General features: G+C 47.2%; 2 protein-coding genes across 5 annotated transcripts in view; one reads left to right on the forward strand and one right to left on the reverse strand.

Moving 5' to 3' along the window:
* Window positions 1–20935, reverse strand: part of RSPH9 (radial spoke head component 9) — a 68240-nt gene that overhangs the window by 28904 nt on the left and 18401 nt on the right. For 2 of the 4 annotated variants that reach the window (XM_079148519.1, XM_079148517.1), the window contains exon 5: window positions 19444–19668. The exons of 1 other annotated variant lie outside the window; for it this stretch is intronic. In XM_079148519.1, coding sequence (XP_079004645.1) covers window positions 19505–19668 — 164 coding nt within the window. In that variant the 3' untranslated portion in view covers window positions 19444–19504. Of the gene's footprint in view, window positions 1–19443; window positions 19669–20935 lie in introns of those variants that run through there. One more of the 4 variants, XM_079148518.1, reaches the window with a different exon arrangement.
* MRPS18A (mitochondrial ribosomal protein S18A) lies at window positions 1753–19037 on the forward strand. Its single transcript, XM_079148523.1, has 6 exons — window positions 1753–1879; window positions 9117–9148; window positions 12103–12210; window positions 14659–14782; window positions 14920–14989; window positions 18586–19037. Exons 1-6 carry the CDS (start codon window positions 1768–1770, stop codon window positions 18728–18730), a joined length of 591 nt encoding a protein of 196 aa, XP_079004649.1. The 5' UTR covers window positions 1753–1767; the 3' UTR covers window positions 18731–19037.

The following is a 20935-nucleotide window of genomic DNA, read 5'->3' on the forward strand; positions in this document are numbered from 1 at the left end:
TAGACCTATATCTCACCAAGACCTTCTGTTCCATTCCTAACCCAGGTGTTAGTCTCTCCCACTTGACTGACATTTCTTTCAAGCTTCCCCTTAGCCTGGTTGTCTTTGTTGAATGTGGTGTTTTTTAGTACCCCAATGCCACGTTTCTCCTGTTCTCCATGTCTTTGGTGATGCCACTCAGGTGCCCCATGCAGCAACAACTGCTCTGCATCGTCTAGTCCACCAGGGTCACAGTCCCAACTAGAAAATGGGTGGCTCCTCCCTCTCCCCTCTCCCCTCTCCCCTCTCCCCTCTCCCCTGTCCCCCCCCCCCACTCTATCAAGGGACATCTGGGGGCTGGGGAGATAGCTTAGTTGGTAGAGTGCTTGCCTTGTAAGCACAAGGCCCTGGGTTCGATCCCCAGCATCCAAAAAAAAAAAAGGAACATCTGTGCCACTTAATAAGCCTCATCTTTCTCATCTTTGAATCAAAGTAAGATGACTAGAAATTCACCCTGGAAGGGAGGGGGATTCTTACCACTAAGTGGAATAATTGAGTTGCAAATGATCTTACTTTCTTACATAGCTCCAAGGGGAACATTGTACATATCCTGCCAATGTAAAAGAGGGAAAACTAGGCAGTCGTATTTTCTCTCTGGGTATCATAAGTTTCCTTATAAGGCAAGACGGTCAAACATGAAAAGAGCTATCTCAATTAATTCACTTATGTTTGTGGAACATGTTTTATCTAAGATTCACAACAACCCTACAGAATTGATTTGCAACCGGACGAAGTGCTGGAGATACTAAAGTCAGCAAAAAGCAATATTCCTGCTATAATGGAGTTTACACTCTGGTAGGGAGACACATGTTATACAAACAAATGTAAAACTGCCACTGTGTCGAGCACAAAGATGGAGACTTATCTAGGGCTGAGAACCAGAATAAGAATAGTCAAGGAAGACTTCACTGTAGAAATGAATGTGAGGTGGGCTCTAAGAAATAAGTAGGAGTTTGCCAAATTGTTAAAAGAGCAGGCAGAGGATAAAACTTGTGCAAAGACCTTAAGGCTGAAAAGAAGGCTGAGCAAGAATCCAAGATCAATGTGTGTGTTGGGGGGTGTGGGAGTGTCGGTAAAATGGTCGTGTTAATTCTATCCCCGGTCTGTTTAAAAACCTGATACTCAAAGTCAGACTTTCTAACCATTCAACCTCTCCAGTACAGGTCTAGTCCCAGTCACAGATACTGAACATCCACAGCTGATTTGCAGAAAAGAGGAAACTCCGAAGAGTGGTGTAAAGAAGTCTTCTAGGGAACCAAAGCAACTTTGAAGACGAGGGGCTGGCAGAAAGAAGCTAGAAGATCTCGATCGAAATGAAATACAGACTTGACACAATGGCTTCTCTCCTTAGCTCAAATCCAGAAGGGGCAAAAGAAATGGCAATAACAGACCTAAAGGCCAGGAGCGGTGGTACACTCCTGTAACCCCAGGGGCTCAGGAGGCTGAGGCAGGAAGATCTCAACTTCCTAAATTGCTGCATAAGCAATTTAGGAAGGCCCTAGGCAACCTAGAGACCCTGTCTCAAGATAAAAAATAAAAAGAGCTGGGGATGTGGCTCAGTGCTGAAGCGCCGGAGGGGGTTCAATCCACGGTACCAAAATAAACAAATATATAATAACACTAGTAAAGGAGCGAGGAGTCCGCCGCCGCCGGCGTTCCTGCCCAACTACCGGCTGCGCGCGCCGTTTCGGAAGCGGAAGTGAACGGAGGTCAGGCTTGGTTTTCAAGATGGCGTCCCTCATGGCGCTGGTATCCGGCTGTGGGCGGCTGCTCCGAGGGCGCCTGGCGATCCCAGTCACTACCAGCTGTGCTCGGCTTCCAGCTCGCGGATTCAGAGAAGGTGAGTCCCAAATCCTTGAGCGTCCGAAATTGAGAAAAGCAACAGAAAGTACTTCCGCCCGCCTCTCCCTTCACGAGATTCTGAAACATCGGCGGAGGTGCTGACCTCGCGGGGTGCTTAAAACCTTCCAGACCTTGGTGATGTTGCTTGAATCTCTGTGCCTTGTTGGTGTTCTCAGGAAATGGAGGAAGACGGAGGGAAAAGCCTAGTTACTTAACAGAAATAAAAAAGAAACCTGTCGCAGGGTTCAGAAAAGTTTTCAGGAAGGTCTTGCACCGCCATCTCCTTCATTAAAGTATCCCTGGACGATGAAGAAAGAACATTGGTTTCTCTTCTGAAAATGCTGTGATCTGAAGGTGGCTTCTCCCCCATCCACCCTGGCCGGTAGTTTTCCTGAGAGGTGGAGTGGAGGCCAAGGTGGAAAGGCCACTGAACAGCTGAGACAGGCAAATGCCTCATGGTGGTTCCACATTTCGGTAGTATTGTCTGGGAGCCTGATTCTAGCATCAGCTGAAAGGTTACTGAAGGCCAAGTGCTGTGCTTCAAGCTGTGAAGGGATTCTGAAGAAAGAAAACACAGCCCTTTTCCTGAGAAGCTTAGGTTCTAATGAGATGATACGTATGCACTCCAGTAAATTCAAGTTAGCCATTTACATGACAAAATACAGGGAGATTCAGTTACCGGAAACAGCAGACCCGGTTGGAAATTTTCATAAAGGAAATGTTTCTTGAACAGGCTTATAAATGGATGGAATCTGGCAGAGAGTGAAAAGATCTTTCAGGACATGGCCTTCCTTTGTGTACTTTTGGAAACTGGAAAGGGAGTGATGTGCAAAATAAGCGATATGATTTGGTTTTGGGGTTTTTTTGTTTTGTTTTGTTTTGTTTTTTGTTTTTGTTTTTGTTTAAGATTCTGTCATAGTATTGGTCAGCCAGTATATCGTTAAAAGCTGAGAAGTATCCAGTGAAAAGAATGATCATTGTTGTCAGAGGGAGAAAGAAAAAAAGAGTTTAATTAAGGCGTCTTTCGATTTGCCTTGGAAGAGTTCTCTTTTTAGATTTCAAACAAGTTTCAGCTAGAGTGGCAAACAAATTTGGGGAAATCAAAGAGATATTCAAGAAGAAATGGTAATAGCAGGTATGCTTGAAGAATTCAACTATGAAGGGAAGATGGCACAATTGGTAGGAGGAAAAAAAGTCCAGATTCTTCCTGTTTAATGCTGGAACAGTCTATTAATAAAGACCAGACATCATGCTGATGACAGAAAGAACTTGGATAAGGTGTTGCATCTACTCCCATGCTGCATGATTAGGCCTATACTCACACATTTTTGAGGATGTCTATCAAGTGTCAAACACTAATGGCTGCAAATTGCATATCCTTTATGAAATTCAGAGTTGGAACAGTTCTTTGTTTTGTTCCCAGAAAAAAAAAAAGTCAAGAGGAATAGTTTTTGTTTTGCTTGTTAAGTTTTTATTTGTTGTTTTGTTTTGCTTCGTTTTCCAATATGGGGGATTGAACACGGGTGCTTTACCACTAAGCTACATCTCCAGCCCTTTTTATTTTGAGACAGGGTCTTCCTGAGTTGCCCAGGGCTGGCCTTGAACTTGTGACCCTCCAGCATCAGCCTCCCACAGTCCTAGGATTACAGGTATGCGCTACTGCGCCAGGTCTTATTTGTTGGTTTTTTAAAGACAGGAATGTTTGAGGTTAGACTTAGGGAATTGTTTTAGTTGAGGAGTTTGGGAAGTGATAGACTGTGTATTCAAATGGCTCTCTAAAGTCTTCTCCATAAATACTTAGGTTAGTAGCTCTTATGTCTGTTAATCATTGGTAAAACCTAAAGCTAGTCATTAGATTGAATTGATGTGGTCTTATATGAAGGCACTATCATATTCTATGTTCTTGGGAATTATCTATGTATAGAACCTTTCAATGAAATGAAAAATTATTTTGATCTATCCATTATTTGTAAAGCATAAAGTATTGCACATAAGCTAATTTTTATTAGTCCCTCTGGGTATATTTGACACCCAAATAATATCTCATACACAGAATTTAAAGTTGTGGGAAGTTGAGTCACTTGCTATAAGCATTTAAGCATCCTGCTTTTTAAAGGTAAATCTACATAATTTTTACAGAAAGCTTGAGTACTGGGCACCATTCCTCCTGCCTGTGAATACTTCTAGTCTAAAACAATGGTTCTCAATCAAGGACAGTTTATCTCGCAGGAAACATTAAGCAATGTCTTCAGACATATTTGGTTGTCACAGCTGGTACTACTGGCATCTAATGGGTAAAGGCCAGGGATGCTACTAAAATAGTGCACCTGGCAGCTCCCTATAACAAAGAACCATCTGGCCCCAAATGCGGATTATGCTGCTTTTAAGAATGTCTGGTGTAAAGTTTGGCAAGAGGTATGTACAAAACCAACAGAGAGAGAGAGAGAGACAGAAAAAAATCATTATGGACGGAGCAAGACTGAAAAATAACAAAAATGAAAATTGTGATTCACTAAGTTCTTGCTGCACCTACTGTGCTTGACACTCCATATATGTTTATTCATTCTTTTTAACAGTCCTTAAAGGTGGCCATTAACTGTCCTTGTTTTTACACCTAAGGAAATCTGGTCCTAAGGAGTTCAGTAGCTTGCCCAACATGAACTATAAGAGGTGGAAGTCTTCCCTCTCCACCAGTAACATCATCTTGGTCTTCCATGGCACGGCCTTCCTATTGTTCCCTCCTTTCCTGAAAGTTCTTACCGGTTAACTTGCTAAAGACTGTTTAATGCCTTTATGGTTGGTACTGCCAGATGTAGCAAAGATTTTGTTAGATCTTAATCCTGCTTTGTCATTCTTAGAGCACTTGTTAAGGAAATTTTTTATTTAAAAACAAGAAAACAAATACATGATTACATGAATTAACAGCCATTATCTATATACAATTCAATACACTTTCAGCAGAACTTATGAAATGAGGAAAAGCGAAAGGGAATTTGCATCATTTCTTTGATTTAGTTTAGGGAGCTTTCTAGAGGACTGTCATTTCATGTGCCAAGCAGGGTGGACAGTTTTGTGTACTAAAAGCTATGAGAGAAGAGTGAGCAAGTTAAAGACTTGGAAGAATTCAAGGGACAGTCAGGTGGAGTGGCACACACCTGTAATCCCAGCAGTTTTGGAGGCTGACACAAGAGGACCACGAATTTAAGGCCAGCCTCAGCAATTTAATGAGACCCTCTCTCAAAAATAAAATAAAAAGCTGGAAGTCAGGCATGGTAGCATACGCCTATAATTCCAGCAGCTTGGAGGCAGGAGGATCACCAAGTTCAAAGGCAGCCTCAGCCATTCAGTGAAACCCTGTCTCAAAATAAAAGATAAAGCCTGGGGAGATAGCTCAGCTGGTAGAGTGCTTGCCTTGCAAGCACAAGGCCCTGAGTTTGATCCCCAGTACCACAATAAAAAATAAAAGATAAAAAGGGCTGAAGATGTGACTCTGTGGTTAAGTGCCCCTATGTTCAATCTGGTACCAGAAGGGGTGAGGAGTGCTGGAGATGTAGCTTAGTGGTGGAGCTGGGTTTAATCCCCACTACCACAAACAACAAAACAAAGAATTCAAGGGACATAGTCCAGAGTAACCTGCTAGTGGAAAGAGATTTCTGTGCTGCAAATAATCCTCCTCATTCAGAAGTATAGGGCAGGGGATGTTCCCTCAGAGGTCCAAGGGAAAAGAAGGGGAGAGGCAGTGGAAGAACCAGGAAACTTCAATGGCTGAATTAAAGATGAACTAAAGAAAGCAGTGTTTGATGCAGGAAGGCTTTTGAGAAAAGCAGCCAGGGATCAGAAATTCAGGCACTCATTCCGAAAATGCTGCTACCTTCTGGTCATCAGTTGTTCCATTCCTTCATAGTCTGCTTACAACTTGATTTCCACAGATCCTTAGGCCCTTGGTTTCTTTGATCTGACTGCATCCATACACTGCAATAACTACTTGTCATTTACCTGTCCTCACTTTCTTTACTAAGCAGTCAGGTCTTTATACAGCTGCAGTTCACTGGGTGTGTTTATGTGGCCTTCAAGGTCTTTTGTGTTCATCACAGTCTCACCACAATGCTATTTTGCTCCAGACTATTATAATTTAATTATCTTGGACTCCATCCTAGGAGAGTATTTACTGAAGTACTCAAAGAACCTCTTTAAGAGGCATGAGCTTTCTTATGGTGAAATTCTCATACTTGGTTTAGTTCCCTCTCCTCCGCTAGGGCAAAAATTGTGTCTTCCACTAATTAGAACAAATTTTTTAAAAATCTAAAAAAAAAAAGGTTGTGCCTTCCTATTCAATCCCCAACTCTCCATCTCCACAGTAGGTAGCATGAGGCTGTGTACCCCATAGGTGCTTAGCATATATGTTGCCTCACTTGGGACAGATTATTCCATGCATATGAGAAATGCCTATCTCGAAAGATTTGGGCCTTAATTCTAGTGTAGAAAACTGCTTCATCTTTTTCCTTAGTTTACTTGATACTGCCATATCTGTGAACACAAGGGTGATTTTCATCTTTTCCTAAACAAGTTTTCTGTTAGTGCCTAAATCTCTTAGTTCAGCTTTTAGCCACCCCACTTCTCTTGAATGAAGAGGAGGCTGGGAACAAAATGGATCTCAGGTTTGTTTGGTTTTAACATGTTTTGCTATACACACTGAAAATCAATACTACTCCGATTCCTATCTCCTCTTTCCAGAGGCTTAAAATCTACTGAGGGCCTGTCCAGGCTCCAGCTGGGTCCTCTCCCCCTGCACTAAGACACCACCCTGATCAGTCTCTGTCTCATGTGAGTTCTCAGGTCATTCCTCTGGTTTGACAAATTGTCTCTCTTAGATAAGCATCAGCCTATTGTTTTACCCACTGGCTCCTAGTAAGACGATTCACTGGCTCAGAGTTGCAATGCAGAGAGCTTGTGAATAGTGAAGCTTGCCATCGGCTTTGATCTCTTTTCCAGGGGCCAGTGGGATGACTTCAGGGTTTGGGTCTTGGCCGAGAGTGATGTGTGTTTTGTTAGACTTGTTTACCTCATGGTTAGGACCAAGTGCCTGCACCGCGAAGGGAACCACATGTTTATCCTCTGTGTTTCAGGGCATTGTTCTTGTGCTGACTCCAGTGGTACTAGAATGTGTCTCTGCTTTTGTTTCCTGTGGGTCTTCTTAGCTTAGAAACTTTCCCCCCTATTTACTGTTCACATCCAGTTGCCTGCAGACCCTCTCCCAATTTGGTTTGTACAAATTTTCAAAGTTTGGGGTGCTTGGATCCCTTACTGGGTTGGGGATGTGCCCTCTTTCTACTCCCCTAACCCTTGGTTGCATCTGCAGATTGACCTTCCCTCTGCAGCTGTGCTGGCTTTCAGACTAAGGACCAGGTTGAGTCTCATCCACATCCCGTTCTTGGGTTGGTCTCTGTTCTGTACAAGTAGATCCGTGTGTGGGGTGACGTAAATTAAGTTTCTGTGAGAAACCTAAGTTTGTCTTCAAATTGGTTAGTGACTACAGTGTTCTCTGGAGAGAGCCTCAGGGCTTTGCTAGTTGTTGTTTCTCCTTTGTCTGTCTGGGTTGGACACTGAGGGGCTCTCAGGTTAGTTGTTTTGGAATAATGAGTCTTTTTGAATGGCTCACCCAGAAAACAAATGGGGGACATTTTCAAGCAGTCTGTGTCCAATTAGGTGTCGGTCACAGAGCTCAATGATCACAGATGCTGCCATGGGCCTCTAGTTGAGTTAGAATTGCCTTTTTTCCTTATACAGTCCCTTCTATTTTTATTTTTTATTGCAAAATCCATATATGTTTTAGAAAATGTAGGTAGGCAAAAAGAAGAAACTAAAAGCACCTACATATTCTCACCACAAGGAATAACCAGAAAAAAGATTTGGATTTCTAACATATAGACATACAACTGGCCAGGAGCCTCTTGCAGTCCACAGTCAATTTTGTATATGCTAATGGCCATTTCCCTGGGGAGTGGTCTGTAGCTTTCACTGGGTTCTCAAAGTTAAAGACCTTAGACTCTTTCTAATCTGTACTATTTCTTGCTTTGGCCAGAGCTGAGTAAAGCTAAACTGTGGTAGCCACGCTGCTGTTTAAATAGGGTTTAAGTGTTTTGAGAGACAGTTTTCAGCCTAGCTATGCGGGTCCAAGTTTTCTCTTGCAGGAATTAGCAGTTAGAAGGGGATTGTGACAAGTATTTTGCTCCCTAAAATAATAGCTAGCATTGAACATTTGGTATGGACCAGTTCCTCTGCTAACAGCTGTGGCTGCTCTCTTCCTAAAGACACTTGAAGAACAAGGGATTCTCTCCAAGAACAGTGCTGAGTGTGACTGTCTGCTTGGTTCTTCCTTTGATCATTGTTGGAGTTGTCATTCTGCATCCTGGTTAGGTTAAGAGAGGAAATGCGTGTAACCTGACAGAGGTATGCAACTGATGGTCTTGCCCTGTTTTTCCTTCTGACTGTCTCAGACCTAGGGAGTTGCTCTCAGTTTGGAGTGACAGTGCTCTCCTTGAAATGGCTGCTGCACCCTATCTGCAGGTTCTTCATTCCCTCAGATTTCTTGCATCATCCCTTTCCAGTATAGATAACAAAATGCAACACTGCAGGAGAGGAATAGAGAAGAATACAGCAGAGGAGAGGATTCAATTCACAGGGCTGTCTTCCTAGGGATTTAACATGCAACTCTCAGGATGTGTTTAAGGATGAACTTGTCTCACTGATTAGCCACCATGAGGCTGCTGGAACACTCTATTTTAGATTGCAAACCTTTCAAAGTCAGAAGCCATTTTGTCTGATTTCTATGTGGAGGGGCATATGCAGGGAGTACTTCTCAAAGTCCTTTCAATGCTGCTGCCCCACTAACTTTTAGGACATGATTGTTAGCCACAGTAGGGCAGGATCTTGCCAGTTCTTGAACAGAACCAAGATGTATCTCTAAGCTTAGAAAGGAGAAAACAGTGTGGAGACCCTTAATCTCAGAGAGATGATACTGTGCCCGACCATCCAGGGCTTTCCCCCAGTCAGCCTAAGGGCATACAGCTTTGGCACTTGGCCGGGGTGAGCCCTGAATGCTCCCTGTCCCAGGTGGGGCCCACAGGAGAGGGCAGACTTGAGGCTCCTTTTTTCTGCCTTGTATTTGAGCTGTTATATGAAACTCTACGTTCCTTATTAAATGACTGACCTAATTTTCCCCTTTATCTCTGTAGTGGTGGAGATCCAAGAAGGGAAGACAACTATAGTAAGTATCGAGTTGGCCACTTAAAACCTCCTTAACGCTTAGAATTGCCTGGCTGTCCCTCTGAGGGAGGGAAGCAGGCCCACACTGGACTCCTGGCTCCAGGACCAGCTCCCTGGGTGACCATAAATCCCACAGTCAGTGATTTTTCCAAGCCGTGCATTGTAGTGTGGTTAATCAGGAACAGTCGCTGTGCTTGGGCAGAGGTTATCTGTTATTTGATTAAAGAGATCTTTTGTATGACAAGGTCTCAGAGATTTTGCTAATACATTCTTTGGTAGGTGATAACTACCAAAGGGGGAAACTGAGACAGCATTGCAGGTGTAGAGAGCCAGAGTCAGGAACCTGGACCTAGCTCCCTTTCTTTTCTGCCTGGAATGACTAAGCTGCTCCTTTAAGTGATGCATGTTTGAAAGGAGACATTCTCCACACTCTGGCCTTATTTAGCTGGCATGTTGACTGGCTGTTGGTAAGAAAGTTGGAATGAGTGTTCATCTAGCCATTCTCCCCTTTCCTTTACTGGACACAATCTCACCTCCCCTCCCTGGGGAGTCACGGGGCCTAGATTATCTTATAATCCTTAAAAGACAATGCTGTTTTCACATGGCCTTCCATGCCTCAAAAAAATCCTCAGCCACTCCACAGAGCTCCTCGAAATCTCTGTAACTTGTATGTCAATCAAGGATTTAACCCTTCTGGCAGCTGGCCAAACTCTGCCCTCCCCAAGGCAGTCTTATCCCCAGGACGAGTCCCTTGGGTCTTCCCCAGAATACTCCCTCAACCTTTCCACTAATTAGCCTCAACAGTTCTGACTTTTTAGGGGACTTCCATTCCATTAAGGCATCTTTTTTGGGTTCCTTGATTAAAAGCAAGTAAGTGTTTACCCTATAAACTCCATACTAAAGGAGAAAGATACATCTGGTTTTCTTTCTCTCTCTCTCTCTCTCTCTCTCTCTCTCTCTCTCTCTCTCTCTCTCTCTCTCTCTCTCTCTCTCTCTCTCTCTCTCTCTCTCTCTCCCCCCCCCTCCCCCTCCCTCCCTCCCTCCCTCCCTCTCCCCCTCTCTCCCTCCCTCCCTCCCTCTCCCCCTCTCTCTGCAGTATTGGAGCTTCAACCCAGGGCTTACACATATAGGTAAGCACTCTACCACTGAGCTATGCCCCTAGCCTTTTTATAAATTTTATTTTAGACAGAGTCTTACTAAGTTGCCAGAGTAAATCCCAGCAACTTGGGAAGCTAAGGAAGGAGGATTGCCATGTTCAAGGGCAGCCTCTACAGCTTAGCAAGATTTTGTCCTGAAAATAAAATAAATCCTGTCTCAAAATAAATAAAAAGGGCTGGGGATGTGACTCAGTGGTTAAGCATCCCTGAGTTCAATCCCTGGTACAAAAAATTAAAAATTAAAATTAATAGGGCTGGCAATGTAGCTCAGAGTTAGAGCACTCCTGGGTTTGGTCCCTAGTACCTTAATTAATGCCAGCTGGCCTTGAACTTGTACTCCTCCTGACTCAGCCTCCCAGGTGCCTGGGATTACAGGTGTGAGCCACTGCACCTGGCTCCATCTAACTTTTGAGTGCTTTTCATGTGAGGCATTAATCTGCTCTTTGTAGAATGAACACGGTGACACTCACGGTGGCTCTGGGAGAGCCCATCTATCCTGTGACTGGCTATGGGTGATACTTTCTCCTCTATGAAATAAGATCAGATACCTGCCACCCACAAGGTAGTGGGAGCTAAATGAAATATACATGTGAACCATTCTTGGAACAGAGCCAGGCATATAAGGTGAGGGGGGTATCAGTAAATGTGAGTTCTCTCTACTGCAGTACACCCTCCCAAGACCTACCACGCACCTGCGGATTTTCTCTAGGCCACAACTTTCGTTTCTGGCATGGTAGTGGTTGCTATGGCAGAAAGGTGGGTGGGGTGCCCAGCAGCCAAGCAGGACTTGCAGTCCCCTTCCCTTTGGCCAGTCTCCCTGCTACCCGGGGGAGGCAGTGTTGTTTCCTTCCCAAAGCCTCAAATTTTTCCCATCCTTATGCTCATGGTTCACAGCCTCAGTCCAGCCAGGCTCTCTAAACACTGTTTGCAATTGGAGCTGACTCCCAGATCATTGATTTATAGCACCAAGTAATTCCAAGGCCGCATCACAGGATACAGCTCCTAGGAGGTCATTTTGCATGTGGTCTCAGCAGGGTTCGAAAGATGGTATCCAAAATGAGAAAAATAAAGAGGAGGACCATGGAATCTTATCTGCCTGTTTGTGTTTTTTGTTTGTTTACAAAGAGGAGAGCAGCAGTGCACACAGATACCTGCTTGTAGGGACAGGGCCCAGGGTTTCTCAGTCTTGGCATCAATGGCATTTGGGGCCGGATAATTCTTTGTTGGAAGGACTGTCCTGTGCAATGTGGGATAGTTAGCAGCATCCCATCTAGATGCTAGTGGCACCCCTTTCCCAGTCACCATGCATTACCAAGGGTCCCCTGGGGAGCAAGTCACCTCTGGTGAGATCAGCTGGCATAGACTTCATTCTGTGAGGTAGAGCTAGAAATTGCAGTCTCCTCAGAGAAGGACATGTGGAATGGGAGGGCATCTTCCTTTGGACTCTACCCCCCAGTGCCTTTTGAAACTTTTTACCTTTTCCCAGAGGCGGAGAGAAAGCATAATGTTCTAGTGTTTTGTTTTTGTTTGATGAGGAAAAATAGCATTTGGTTAATATAGCAAGCCTCTTCCTCTCTTTTGCCACTAGTATTAAGTTTAGATAGTTCCCACTATCCCTGCAGTGGCCCTGCGGAGGCCATCCCAACTGAAAATCACCACAGTGCAGGCAGTAGAGGTCTGCTGCCCCAGACCTCCAGAGATAAACCTTGACTAGCATTCCTGTCATTGGGGGTCTGCTCAAAGGTAAGCAGCTACACACTGACCCTGTGCCTCACACTGTCTTTTCTCTGCCTCCTAGATTGAAGGCCGTATCATAGGAACTCCCAAGGAGAGTCCACATCCCCCAAACCCCTCAGGCCAGTGCCCCATCTGCCGTTGGAACTTAAAGCACAAGTATACCTATGAGGTAAGTCAGCATGCAGAAACATTCAGCCTGCATATTGTGGTGGTTGGGTTCCTAGTTAACTTGAGCATTGTCCAGTGGCTATAAACCCTGGCTGCACTTTAGATCACCTGAGAAACTTTAAGTGATACCTCATTTCTACCCCAGACCAATCAAATTATACTCTAGGAGTGAGCCAGGCATTTTTAAGTCTTTCCTCTGATTCTAACACGGCCTGGGCTGACAGCCATGGATTGAGTTCATGGATCAGTTGTGCTTTTGGAGCACTAGGAGTTGTACTCTTACAGTGATAGAATCAGTTCTGATTTTACTCTCCTTTTATTATTTTTATTGGTGCATTATAATCATACGTAATAGTGGGATTCATTATGCCATATTTGTTTTATGTAGGTTTATAGGTATGGTGTGAGGGATCATACCCATGGCCTGGCATAGGCCGGGCAAGCGCTCTATCACTGAGCCACATCCCCAGCCCTCCCTCTTTTATAATGAGGGTGGCTCATGGTTCTTACTGTGATATGGAAACACATTCCTGTCTTTTTCCATATTGGAGCTACAGAGATCCCTGATTATTCCAGCTCTTCTGGAGCAGCTATTTCTGGAGGAAGGGATACTAGTGAATAGCAGCAGCAGGCAGGCAGTGAGAGCATGTTCTATGTCAGACACTGTCGTAAGTGCTTCTGTGTTTAAATTCACCTAGTTTTCACACTAATGCCATGAAGTAGGGACTTTTTCATCCTTGTTTTACAAATGAGGAAATTTGAAGCATGGAGAAGTTAATGAACTTGCCTCAAATCACCCAGCTAGTAAGAATCAGAACTGGGATACAAATTCCAGGGACACCAGACCCAGGCAGAGCCCCTGTTCCTGCTGCCCAAAAGAGATGGGGAGGGCCTTGGGGTAGGACACAGCTCTAGAGAAATCCATACTTGTTCTTCAGAGCTGGTGACATTAAGCACTCTATTCTGGGGTTTCAGGTGATTCAGGTCTGAGCCAGTTTGACCTGTGAGTTGTCCCTGTGCTCCTTTGTGGAATGGGATGACTAAGGGCAGAGATCCTGGTCAGATGATAAGAGCAGAAGAGGCCACATGCCCATGGGATCTGAACAGAATGACCCAACTAATCTCCTGGGCTGGGAACCTTGGCTTCAGGCCACCTTTTCAGGGAGGCTCTTTTGCCCTTCCTTCTGCCAATGGGTGCCAGAAGTAATAGAGAGTGTGCAGGCAGAAGGGCGGTGTTGTGAGCTTCTTGTGACGTGGAAGTTAGTAGGATGTGGTTATGCTTGAAATCCCAGCTGCTGATAGGTGAACCCCACAACTGCCAGCCACTGTGGGTCACTCTTCCTACCAGCTGTTTCCAGGAAATGTACTTGGCTCTGTTTATCCAGCAGAAGAAATCTAATCCCCTCCGAGGTAAAGGCTAAAGTTGTTTTCCCTTTTACCCCTTTCCTCTCGGCACTGCTAGCCTGAGCCATACAAAGCCTGCAGCCTGCGTGGCAGCCCACAGTGGAGTGCTAGGGTGATAAGCCCAGCTTATCAACCCTGGAGTAATCCAGTCCAAGTTCTTTTTCAGCTGATTTTGAAGAGTACAGGGGAGGGAATCGGGGGCCTGGGTCCCTCAGGAACTGTCCAGTGATTAAAACAAATCTGTGGTCATACAGTGAGGCACCTGCCAGGGCAGCAATTTGGTATGTGGAACATGACTTCTAAGACTGTGCCAGGCCCCTAGTCAGGCAGGGGTGGATTCTATTTAACTCCTTCAGCCATTCTGTTGTGGGGGGAGGGGGACCTCTGGCTTAGTTCTAGCTCTCTTTATCCTTTTTTCCTTGACCCATCCTGAGCAGCCTGTGGATCATGTGATGGCCCAAAGGAAACCCAAGAACCCATTCCCATCTAGTCACAGGGGGCTTAGAAAATATAGGATTAAACTTAACAACCTGCCCACCCCCCTCAGCTCCAGTTCCTGCCAAGCACTTCAGAGGAAAAGGCAGAAGAGCCTGCAGGGGGCGGGGTTGTCTGCATGTGCTCATCCTATGGCCTGCAGGCTCTGGTAGCTGAAATGACTTTCCCTCTTGTGTGGATATCTGACATGCCCCCTCCCCCATCCGAGGAGAACAATCCACCTGACTTTTTGCCACCAAGAAAGATACTACAAGTGCTTGAAAGATGGGTGCTTCTCAAAGCATTTCTAGTCTCTTTCCTAATCTAGCAACACATGGTCTCGTGGCGGCAAAGAGAGCTCTTGGGGTTGGTAATTAGGTATAGGAAATCCTACTGAGTTGAGATTAACCTCTGCTAGAGAAGGTAACTGACTAGTGTACAAAGGTCTGTGTGGAAAAAGTCATCTCAGGTAGACTCCTGAGAGATCTCAACCCCTTAAAGTGACTCCCCTGACTTCCCAGCATCAAAAGTAAATCTAGCTAACTTGTCTCCTATTTTCGGTTTCCACTAGGATGTTCTGTTACTCAGCCAGTTTATCCGGCCTCATGGAGGCATGCTGCCCCGAAAAATCACAGGCCTTTGCCAGGAAGAACACCGCAAGATTGAGGAGTGTGTGAAGATGGCCCACCGAGCAGGTAGAAGTCCTCCTGGCAGAGAAGTATCAACAGGGGTAGTTATGCTCAACCCTGTGTCCACCTCCCCGCTCCCTTGCCCTTTCTGGATGTCCCCTCAGCTGCAGAGACCACCCCTTATATGCTCTTCTTTCACTCAGGTCTGCTCCCAAATCATAGGCCTCAGCTTCCTGAAGGATTTGTTCCAAAGAGCAAACCCCAACTCAACCGGTAAGTAAACATGGATGCCAACAACCAGAGAACTCTGTGGGCCTGCGACTTGTGCTGGTTTCCACTGGGGAAGCCATTTGCTGCAGTTTGGCCCACAACTCAGGAAAGTTAGAGTACACTTTGGCTGTCTGGTCCTTTCCTCACCAACTCAAGCACCACCACCCCCATCATTCCCACCATGGCTGCAGTGTATACTACTTCTACTGCCTTCCTTACTGGCCTCAAACTCTCCTCTTCCCTACCCTGTGGGGCATTGACATAGAGGCAAGAAGGGTAAGGAGGCCTGCTGATTGGTTATTGGAATGTGCTAATCCCCTACTTATGACATCACACTGAGTTGCTATGGAGATGTCAGAGTACTTCTATAAACTTTCAGTTTTCTAGCTCACTGTAGCATTGGGGTTATTAGAGGGCAGAGCAAGGCCTTAGAAATGGGAGGGCTCCAGGCTGGGGTTGTAGCTCAGTGATAGAGCACTTGCCTAGCACGTGTGAGGCACTGGGGCACTGGGTGCAATTCTCAGCACCACATATTTACACATAAAGGTCCATCGACAACTAAAAAATGTATATTAAAGGAAAAAAAAAAAGAAAGAAATAGGAGGGCTCACAAAGCACAATGTCACACAACTATAATCCCAGCAGCTTGGCTGGAGAGTCTAAGGCAGAAGGATCACAAGTTCAAGGCCAGCCTCAGCAGCTCAGCAAGACCCTTCTCAAAATAACAGATAAAAAGGCCTGGGAATGTAGCTCAGTGATAGAGTCCCCCTGTGTTCAATCCCCATACCCAAAAAGAAAGAAATGGGAGGGTTCTGTGGGGTAGGGCCACTGTACATAACAGCAGGTCATACACTGCACAACCTTACAGTAAACTAGATCACAAATAGGGTTGTGCAGTTAACATCCAGCACAGCTTCATGTAGCAGCCTGAGGGGTCCTGAGGGTTTTATAAAGGAGGAGAAGACAGCTCACACCCTGGAATCAGTTAGTCTTCCCTCCAGCCTAAGCAGGGTAGCCCCTCTAGAATAGGAGCAGATTCTTGTCTAACACTCATGCTGCTCTCTTTTTGTCAGTTCTAGTCTGTGTTCTGTATCTGATATCACCACACTCACATGCTCTTAGATCTGTGATATCTCTTTGTTCAGAGTAGGGCTAGTTCTATAAAGTTGGTTTTGGGATTTCTTGTGTTCCTTTCCTCCAGTCTGTCCAGCTGTCCTGTCTGATCCCAGACTGGAGTGAGAAAGATGCAGTTGCTCTTTGTAGGGAACCAAAGATGTCTGTTGCAAAGCAAGACCCCTTTGCCCCCAGCAAACCTCCTAGGCTTAGCCCTACTAGAACCCAGGTGTGGAGGGTGGGAGGCTAGATTGCTGGGCCAAGGATGCAGGATATGGGAACATAGGGTCGCTTCCTGGTACCATGTCTCCTATGACCCCAGAGCCTGGGCCAGAGCTGCACCTTCCCTGACACCTTGCCAGCACCCTGGCCCTGTGCCCAGTTCCACCTGTACCTCCCACATTGTGAGCTGGGCAAAGTGCCAGCATCCCTGGAGGGGCAGGACATGATAACTCTTCTCTTCCTACCTCTTCCCACTGGGCTATGGACCATTGGGGGCTGAGCCCACCCTCCTGAATTTTTAAGAGACAGCAGGAGGCCTGAGGACACAATCCATCCTGCCCTCAGGCCTTTGAAGCTAGGCCAGGCTCCCTCCCATACATCCGGAGTCCTTTAACGTGACACAGGATTGATGATGTGTGGGGGCTCTTGGGTTGCAAAGGGCCACCCTGGGGGGAGGGGGAGCCGTGGCTCTGAAGGAAATTAATTCCCTTGCAAGGGACTCTTATGATTTCACCCAGAGGCCCTTGAGCTGCTACACATGGGGCCCAGGTTCTGCTGGTCCCCACGGAGCAGTGCTTTGTTCTCTTGCTGCCTCCCTCCCCTCCCCTGTTCTTGGAGAGGTAAGAAGAGGCTGGTTTGGAGAATTCTTGGGTTCTTCCTAGAGCTGTGGTGTTTCCAAAGAGCTGACGAGGTCACTAGCCTACCCCTGCCAGCCAGCTTCTCCATGTGCCACATGGAGCTGAAGCCCAGCTTCCCTCTGATGCCTCCCAAGGCCTGGGAAAAGAAGAGCCGAGGACTGATACAGTGGCTCACCCCTGTAATCCCAGGGACTGGAGAGGTTGAGGCATGAGAATTTCAGGTTCAAGGCCAACCAAGGCAAATTAGTGAGGCCCTAAGCAATTTAGCAAGACCATCTCAAAATAAAAAATAACAAGGGCTGGGGATGTAGCTCAATGTTAAACCACCTCTGGGTTCAATTCTTAGTACCAAAACAAAAGAAAAAGAATGGCTGAGAACAGAAACTCTGGAGAACCTGATCAGCCTTAGGATCTTTTGGAGTCCTAGAATCCTAGTGAGCACCCCTTTTGGAGGGCCCTCCCAAGCCCCATGTCCTCACCCTCTACCCAAAAGATGGGGAGAGGTCAGCAGAGGGACCATCTGGTGGTCCCCTCCCTTTGCCTTATTCTTCTTTTATCGAGGAATAATTGATCATAGAAAAACTGTCCTGAAGCCAGCCCTTTCAGAATCAGCACCCCAGCTGGGACATTGACATCTCCAGCAGATATTGGCAGCACCCCCTGCACCCTGTACACACAGTGTGCAGATCAGACACCCACTCCCTGCCCTCACAGCTTCCGCTCTGCACAGAGCTGATAGCAGAAGACCAAGGGCCAAGAGAACTCAGTTGAAATGCATAAAATAGCAATCGTTTTTTTTCATCCAAAAAATTTTATCCAAGATTATTCATTTTTTTAAATAAAATATTTTTTCATTTGAGGGTCTCTCGAGGTGACTAGGGTGAACCCACAACTAGAGTAGAGTCTGGGGAGGATTCCTGGCCCTTGTCAAGGCTGAACTTTCAGGATGATGGATGGGCCTATTTGGACAGGATCCAAGTTTCATTCTGGACAGAGTAAACCCCAATCCCAGCTGATATGAGCCACTTTTCCAAGAACTCTCAGGGCCCTGGCCATCTCCAGAGGAGGCCAAGGGACCACGGGTGGCCTCCATTTTTCCCCACCCCCTCCTACTTACAGGAACCTTCCTGGGCCAAGGCTACACCCAGAGGCCCTTATCCTTTGGTTCCCGTCATGGGTTAGGTGAGGGGCAAGGGTCTTGACCAGTTGTGGTGCTCTGGGGAGTTCCCTGAAGACTGGAGTGGCAGAGAGAGCCAAGTGGGGAAGAGTGCAGGGTTCCTCCAGGCCCTTGCATCACTCTACAACCCTGGCTGAGGCCAGAGAGCAGCCTCTTCCTCTGCTTCTCACCACAGCACAGACGAACACTGACAACTCATAAAGATCAAGGGAGCTGGCCCAGGCTGCCTATCCCTGGCCACACACACATGGAGCAGCAAGAACCCAGCCCATCTGTTTACAGGACACTCGGCAGTTACTCCCAGGAAAATCCCCTGCCCTTCGAGAAAGGAAAACTATAGAAAGGAATTGCTTGGCCCATGGCAGCCTGGCCCAAGGAGACAGTATCCTGCTCTCCCTGTCCCACTGTGGGCCCTACACTCACAGCTGCCACCTATGCTTGCTCCACAGCTACCTGACCCGCTGGTCTCCCCGCTCTGTCAAGCCCATCTACAAGAAGGGTCCCCGCTGGAACAAGGTGGGCATGGCTGTGGGGTCTCCGCTCCTGAAGGACAATGTCTGCTACTCAAGAACGCCTTTGAATTTCTATCATTGACTGAGAGCCAGGTTTCCTGAGAGTCTGGCCAGAGCACCTCCTGCACTTCTGCTGGGGAGCAGCAGCAGGCCAGCTAGGAGCCCTTACAGCTCTCCTGCCCATCCCACCACAGGATGGCCTGGCCTCTGCAACACAAACAGCACGAGGGGTAGCGGGCCTAACTTCAGTACTGTTGGCCCCAGCTACAGTGCTGGGAACTAGGGGCAGGCAAGTTGGGACCCTTGGCAGTTGCTGTGATTTCATGACTGGCTTGGGTGATGCTCAGTGCTGGGAAACAGTTTTGCCATAAACCAGGCCCATGAACTTACTGTGTACTTGCTGCTTGGGAGTCGGGGAACCTGGGTACATTACCAGCTGGTTGCTGAGCATTGAGCCACTAAGTCCTTAGGATGGACCATGTGAGTGCCACTGGGGGACTTCATGCACCAAGCAGGTTCCACGCTTTTTATTGTTAGCTCTTAGCTCCTTATTCTGGGGGACATGAATTGGGCTGCCTGGCCTCCATGTAGCTCTCACCCAAACTGAGAAGCTGCCTTCCTCAGAGGGTTGCTGGTTGTCACCTCCCACAGCCAAGCCACCCATTATTATCTAATATCTCCTCCTATAATACATTTCAAGTTCATTGCCGTCTGCTTTAGGTAGGTTTCCTGGCTCAGTGGGCCTCTTTAGAGACTGGACACCAGAAGGAGGCAGAAATAAGGAAAGGCAAGACAAAACAAATAGGCCAAGTTCATTCTTTAGATGTACATAAAAAATACCCAGGCTTGCTCCATCCTACAGCATGAAGGGCAAATCTAGGTTCTTCTCGCCTGTGCCCACATAGATGTAGCCATAGTTCTTGGTGCGGGGAGCATGGTAGAAGGTGAGGCCTGGCCAGAGCAGGCTGCGCAGAACCACCAATGCATTGCCTCTCTCCATCTGGATGCTCCACGACCCTGCTGGGAGACGGCAGAGGTGAGGCCTGGTCTGTGGAGGTGGAGCTCTGCCAGGTGTGCAGAGGCCCCTACTCCTTGGGCAGCCATGCTGAGTGCTGAGGTTCCACTGGAAAGGGGGAGATAAGTGCTCCTCCCTCCAGCCATTTCACAGCTCATAAAAACCACTTCCAGAGGGAGGGTGAAGGAAGTGAAAAGTGAAACTCCAGCCAGTGGGTTCTGTTCTTGTCAGCAAGTCTAGCTGCAGGTTGAGTTGGGCAGTAGGCTGACCCACAGGCATGGAGGAGGTAGCAGTGGCATGGGGATACTCCCAGCCTCTTCTCCCCTGATGCTAGGGGTCATCATCAGTGACCGTGGTTCTGGTGCAGTTTCACCTCTTAGATTTCCTTTCTTCCTCAGTCCCAGAAGTCTATGCTCTGAGATGAACTAAACCAAATCAGAGGGCTCAAGTAGAAGTTTGGCCACTTCTGGCCTCTCAGCCCAGTGCCCTTTCTGACCGCTGGTACACTGGGTGTGGTCATTGGTGGGAGAGGTGGGCTGCCGCTAAGGACCCCGTTTATCCTGGGTGCTGCCCTGGTTTTTGCTTCTCCAGACAGGAGCAGCCCAACCCGGGCTAAGTCGTGCAGCCATGAGGACTTGGCTGGAAGGGCCTGATCCAGCTCCAGATCTGAGGGAGGGAGCCGCTGTGTGGGAGGAAGGAGCCTGGGAAAATCGCCTCTGGATGCAGATCTGGGGCTTCTATTCCCCTGCGCACTGAGGCCTCTCCCGAACCAGCCGCAGCCCTGTTCCAGGCCCTGCCAGAAAGGCAAATGCTTTGAAGGTTCTGGTGTTGGACCAGCCAGCCGCGCACTGAGCTGCTCTGAAGCCTTCATCAGCTGCCAGCTCAGCCCGCCTGCTTGGCTCCCACCGCCCAAGCTTCCCACAGCCCACCTCCAACCATGGCCCACCCTGGTCACTCCACACCCAACAGCCTCACAATTCAGTCTCCACCCACTGGGGGCCACCCTGCCTCCGAGAGACCTGAATGCCAGGAACCCTGGACGCTGATGGCAGTTCAGTCCTACACAAGGGGTAGCTGGCTGACCAGGTCAAATAATAGACCTCTGAGGACGAAGAAGTTTGCCCCTGGCCCTCCGAGCTCACTGTAGCACTGTGCAGTGGCCACAAGTGCTACCATCCTTGTGCGGCATGACCACGTGAATGCCACCACATGCACTTTCTGGCTCCCCCAGCCCACAGTGCCTGTTGGATCTCAAGAAGGAAGTGGATGTCC

This window comes from Sciurus vulgaris, assembly GCF_902686455.1.
Source record: "Sciurus vulgaris genome assembly, chromosome: 7".
In the NCBI taxonomy this organism is placed as follows: domain Eukaryota; kingdom Metazoa; phylum Chordata; class Mammalia; order Rodentia; family Sciuridae; genus Sciurus; species Sciurus vulgaris.